At 38.7% G+C, this 6,000-nt stretch overlaps 1 protein-coding gene across 3 annotated transcripts in view; it reads right to left on the reverse strand.

Annotated features, from left to right (window-relative positions):
- The window catches only part of Ascc1 (activating signal cointegrator 1 complex subunit 1), a 98,865-nt gene that overhangs the window by 86,457 nt on the left and 6,408 nt on the right, over positions 1-6,000 (reverse strand). For all 3 annotated transcript variants that reach the window (XR_001175418.1, XM_013025696.1, XM_013025697.1), the window contains exon 4: positions 3,989-4,086. Coding sequence is in view for 2 of the 3 variants with exons in the window: in XM_013025696.1 (XP_012881150.1) it covers positions 3,989-4,086 (98 nt within the window). In the remaining variant the exon portion in view is untranslated. The remainder of the gene's footprint in view (positions 1-3,988; positions 4,087-6,000) is intronic.

The following is a 6,000-nucleotide window of genomic DNA, read 5'->3' on the forward strand; positions in this document are numbered from 1 at the left end:
AACAGTGCCCAAGCTCAGAGTTCAAGCCCCACAACCGACCAAAAAAAAAAAATGTCCAAGACATTTCATCAAACTAGTGACTAGGCACTAGTGACTAGACTAGGCCTATACCTGGCATCCCAGCTACATAGGAGAATAAACAGGAGGATCCAAGCCCAGGCCAGCCCTCGGCATAAAGGAAGATTCTACCTCAAATATAACCAGAGCAAAAAAAAAGGCTAGAGATATGGCTCAAGCAGTAAAGTGTCTGCCTACCAAGTGCAAAGCTGTAAGTCCAAATCCTAGTGCTGCCAAAAAAAAAAAACAAATTAAAATATAATATAATACAAGATGCATTCATTTTTGTAACACAGAAAACTGAAATGAGTAGGTAAAAGGTGTTCAGAGACCAACTGGTCTCTGAAAAGTCAAAGTCTCAGGAAAAGTCAAAATTGATCAATGACTAAAGAGCAAATATAATAAGAATACCTAAGAGAAAGTTTTTTGTGGCATATGTCTAAGAACTATAATAGGAAACCTACAAAAGTATTTATGTTGATTTTTTTTTATTGGTAGTAGTGGTAGTGGTGCTGGGTAAGGAAGCCAGAGATTTGTGTATGCTAAAGCTGGTTCTCTACCATTGTGCTACATCCCCTTGTTAAGTATTTTAAAAACTAGTTCCTTAACTACCGTGACAATCTCATTTATTAAGAGTCTTCTGATATTCCCTTGCCTATGATATACAAACAAGACAAAATCAAATCCTTGTCTGCAGGACGAATTAAAACCTACCAGGTGGGCTGGGAAGGTGGCTCATTGGCAGAGTGCTTGCCTTGCATGCCATGAGGCCCTGGGTTCAATTCCTCAGCACCACATAAGCAAAAAGAAAAAAAGCCGGAAGTGGCGCTGTGGCTCAAGTGGTAGAGCTCTAGCCTTGAGCTGAAGAGCTGAGGGACAGTGCCCAGACCCAGAGTTCAGGCCCCACAACCGGACCCAAAAAAAAAAAAAAAACCTACCAGGTTACTTTCTAATTTCTCTCCATTTTGGAAAGGCAAAATCAAATGAAGAAATAACAGCATAATACCTAATCCAATTGCTATCTTGATTTCACATTACAATTCAATTTATTGGCTAGGACCTTTGTATTTGATTTTTTTTCATTTACATTATTTCCCTAGAAGACCTAGAAGTTATTTTATCCTCTTAGTTTTCAAATAAATCAATCCCACTAAATTCCTACTTTTTACTAATTGGGCATACTAGTTTTACACATTGCAACATTCCTGCTAAATCAAAATAGAATCTTTGTAACCTTCCTACCCTTTTCTGGATAAGTTCTGGAATGACTCATGTACCTTAAAATAACTAAGGTCAGGCCCATCAACTGCACCAGACATTAACGAAAGTAAACTAAGCAACTCAAGGGCAGCAATGGGAGGGAGGGAATGAGAGAGAAAGAGGGAACACCTTACACTAAGCAAAAGGAAATAAACGTACATATCACCCGATTTGGAAGAAATAGTTGTACTATCAAAGTTCATATAGTTCATAAGCTTTATAGACTATGATAGTGACAATTCACCTAATGAAGGTTAAAATGTGTTTGTGACTTTAGTTAAGTATCACTATCCCACAATACTGTGAAATTTATGTAATCACTTAATCTCATAGGAAATTTTTTAAAAAAATAACTAAGGTCTCCAAGTTTATAGCATGGTATAATTCATCTTTCTGCAATAAAAATTACATGTATTACGGCAGACTTAAAAAATAAGGAAATAGCCAGGTGCCAGTGGCTCATGCCTATAATCCTTGCAACTTAGGAAGCTGAGATCTGAGGATCATGGTTCAAAGCCAGCTCAGGCAGGAAAGTCCACTCAGAAAACTGGAAGTGGCACTGCAGCTAAGTTGTAGAGCTCTAGCCTTGAGCTGAAGAGCTCAAGCTCTGACAGCGCCCAAGCCCAGAGCTCACGCCCCCACAACCGACAAAAAAATGAGGAAATAGTATATGTTAATAGACTAGTTAGTAAAAGTCAATCTATCATTATAACATAAACTTCCCTTATTTATCTTATATATAATTTCTGCAAACTCATTTTTAAAAACATATGTAGTTTTATAATAAGAAAAAAAGCTAGATACAGAAGCTATAATATAATTATAATCATTTCAAAATTTGTAATTTGAACTTTTTAAAAGCTTAAAGAAAAAAGTTTCTGTACTTAAAATTCTTTTTTTTCAAAATGCTATTTTATTCATATATTACAAAAGCAAAACTTCATTTACAATATGATACCAGATATAGTTATTTCAACATTAAGCTGCTTTCTGGATCCCTAAATGATATAGTGTATTTTACAACCCTAATGCAAGAGTTATGCATTGAATACAAAATATGTTCTTTACATCAAAGTACACATTAATGAAAAGAGTTCTAGAAAGCATACGCCCAAGACTAATGATAAAGTCTTTAGCAGGGAATTTAGCTTTTAATAACATTTTTAATAACCCATTCATTTGACAAATACTTTTATAGAATGTAAAGTTTATCTTTATATTTTAGTAGTAATTCCCTTTGTCAAACAATTCTGCAGATAAACGGTAAACACTTATTTCTAAAACGAAATAGCAAGCTGGGCATAAGTAGCTCACGCCTGTAATCCTAGGTGCTACTCCGGAGGCTGAGATCTGAGGATTGTGGTTCAAAGCCAGACTAGATAGGACAGTAAGTAAAGACTCTTACAATTAATCACAGAAAAAGCTGGAAGTGGCACTGTAGCTCAAAGGGTAGAACACTAACCTTGAGCAAAAGGAGCCCAGGGACAGTGCCCAGGCCCAGAGTTCAAGCCCTAAAACCAGCAAAAATAAATAAATAGGTAAGTAAATAAATAAATAAAAATGAAATATCATTGGAATTACCCAATGGACTTTTTCAAAGTAAAGTCTAGCCTTCAGTTGAATTTCAAGAAGTTGTAATTACATTACTACATTAGTAAAATCTGAAATAAAAGCGTTCCCTGTTAATCTCTTAAAAGTTTCTTTAAAAATATTAGTGGAGATATATTATTTACCAATTTTTAAAAAAATCTAAACTTAACCGGGTGCTGGTGGCTCACACCTGTAATCCAGCTACGCAGGAGGCTGAGATCTGAGGGTCGTGGTTCAAAGCCAGCCCAGGTAGGAAAGTCCATGAGACCTTATCTCCAATAAACCACTAGAAAACAGGAAGTGGCGCTGTGGCTCAAGTGGTAGAGTGCTGGCCTTGAGCTGAAGAGCGCAGGGACAGCGACCAAGCCCAGAGTTCAAGCCCCACAACCAACCAAAAAAAAAAATCTAAACTTATGCTCAATGAACAAAAATAAATTTCACTTCAGAACATTGCCTGTTAGCAGTAAAGTACTATAAATAGTGCATGTTAAACTTGCTTGACTCATTTCTATTAAATATTTGAGGAAAAATAAAATGAGAGGAATATATTCAATCGGTAAAGAAAACTGCACTCACAAATCTAATGAGCCAAGTGCTTATTTCAGCAGGAACCTTTATATAATGTTGTTTAGAAGTTCTGATACTAGAATTTTCTGATATTACCAAAAGCCCAGGTATAGCTCTGTCACTATGGTGTCCAATATGGGCACCTATAGCTAGTTAAAGTTGAAAATCTGGCTCCTTTGTCACACTAATCATGTGTCAAGTGCTCACATGTGCTGGTGACTCCTACTCTGGACTGGCAGGTACCAAAAACTTGCCTTTAAGCTATCCAAGCATACAAGAAATCTAATATACACTAAAATATGGAAGTCCTATTCCATCAGTGATGGTGAAGCTCAAAACCAGGACCAGGTCCTAAAGCCAAACCAGGTTGCCTACATCCTTTCTCATCTGGAAAATTAATTTGGTGGATCAAGACAGGAAAAAAGCTACATAATACCAGAGAACAAAGTCAATTAATGCTTCATCTGGGTTATTAACACGCAAAAGTAAATGTAAATTATAGATTGCGTCCCACCTATTTCTCCTTCTTGTCCAGGTTTAGGAATGCTAATAGATGTTTTAGTCTCCACTTCTATTTTCTTCTTAGTGTCTCCTCTTTTTCCAACTATATGCCTATGATGTGAAAAAAAATTAACAGAAGATTAAGTCAATATGTTTCAAAATAAGGAACTCCACCATGTTTAAAAAAAAAATTTTTTTTGTCGGTCATGGGGCTTCAACTCTGGGTCTGGGCATTGTCCCTGAGCAATTCAGTTCAAGGCTAGCACTCTACTATTTGAGCCACAGCACCACTACAGTTTTCTAGTGGTTATTTGGAGATAAGAGTCTCACGGACTTTTCTGCCCAAGCTGGCTTTGAACCACGACCCTCAGATCTCAGCTAGGATTACAGGTGTGAGCCAATAGCACCCAGCCCAAAATCTTTTTTTATCTCTAATATTGGAGGTTAGCCTCAGGCTCTTCTGCTTTTACTGAGATTTTTTTTTTTTTTTGCTCATGGTTGATGCTCAACTACTTAAGCCATACCTCCACTGGTTAATTGGAGGTATCTCAGTTTTGTCTGTTCGGGCTGGCTTTGAACCTCAACCTTTATATCTCAGCCTCCTGAGTAGCTAAGATTATAAGCATGGGCCACTAGTGCCTGACTCACTTAAATCCCTTGTGCTTCAATAAAGCTCAGTGCTTTTGGAGAAAGTCACAAATCATCTAGCTGTACTATACTCACTAGCAAAGTAATGCCCTATAGCTAATTCAGTGTGTAGATAGGATAACCGTTCCTAACACCTGTTTACTTCTCAAAATAAGATTCAAAGTCTGGGTCTACAGAGCAGCAAAAAGAAATCTGACACAGTTTCAGCACCCAATGGGTCTATAATTTGAGGACAACAAATTAACGTATCCATTTTGAAAAACAAACTATATTATGAATTCATCCTAAAAGAATTGCCCTTAGTTAATAAGAGAAAACAGCAGCCGGCCGCTGGTGGCTCACTCCTGTAATCCTAGCTACTTAGGAGTCTGAGATCTGAGGATCATGGTTCAAAGCCAGCCCAGGCAGGAAACTCCATGAGACTCTTATCTCCAATAAAACCACCAGAAAACCAGAAGTGGCGCTGTGGCTCAAGCGGTAGAGCGCTCACCTTGAACTGAAGAGTCCAGGGACAGCACCCACACCCAGAGTTTAAGCCCCACAACTGACAAAAAAAAAAGAGAAAGAAAATAGCTTATCAAAGAGTAGGACTCACCATTCAGAACAGATTCAAAAGCACAGGAAGTAGCCAGGCCTGTAATGTTAACACTTGGAAGGCAGAGATCAAAGGACCACAGTTTAAGGCCATCTGGCAAAAATTTATGAGACTTCATTTCACAATGGTTCATGCCCATTATCCGAGTTAAGAGGGAAACACAATGGCTGAGTACAGTGATGCATGCATGTCAGGGAATCTTAGGAAGTACAAATAGGAAACTGCAGTCCAGACTGGCTCATGCATAAAGCAATACCCTATCTTGAAAATAATTATGCTAGAGCAAGCTGATAAAGTAGCTCAAATAATAAGAGTGCCTGCCCAGCAAGCATGAGGGACTGAGTTCAATTCTCAGTACTTACACACACACACACACACACACACACACACACACACACACACACACACACACACGAAAAGGGAAAGGGAGGGAGAAAACAGAAAAGGGGAGAGGGGAGGAGAGAAAAAGAGCGGGAAAAGGGAAGGTGAAAGGGGGGACAAAGAAGGAAAGAGAGCACAAACAAACATGTGACCCTCAGGCTGAATTCAGCACAAGAGATTTCACCTTTTTCAAGCTCTACAAAATGCTAAAAATCTGGGCTGGGAAGGTGGCTCAGTGGTAGAGCACTTGCCTTGCATGCTCAAGACCCTGGGTTCGATTCCTCAGCACCATATAAGCAAACAGAAAAAAGCCGGAAGTGGCGCTGTGGCTCAAGTGGTAGAGCGCTAGCCTTGAGCTGAAGAGCTGAGGGACAGCGCCCAGGCCCAGAGTTCAGGCCCCA

Source organism: Dipodomys ordii, unplaced genomic scaffold (genome assembly GCF_000151885.1).
Source record: "Dipodomys ordii isolate 6190 unplaced genomic scaffold, Dord_2.0 Scaffold86, whole genome shotgun sequence".
Classification (NCBI taxonomy): domain Eukaryota; kingdom Metazoa; phylum Chordata; class Mammalia; order Rodentia; family Heteromyidae; genus Dipodomys; species Dipodomys ordii.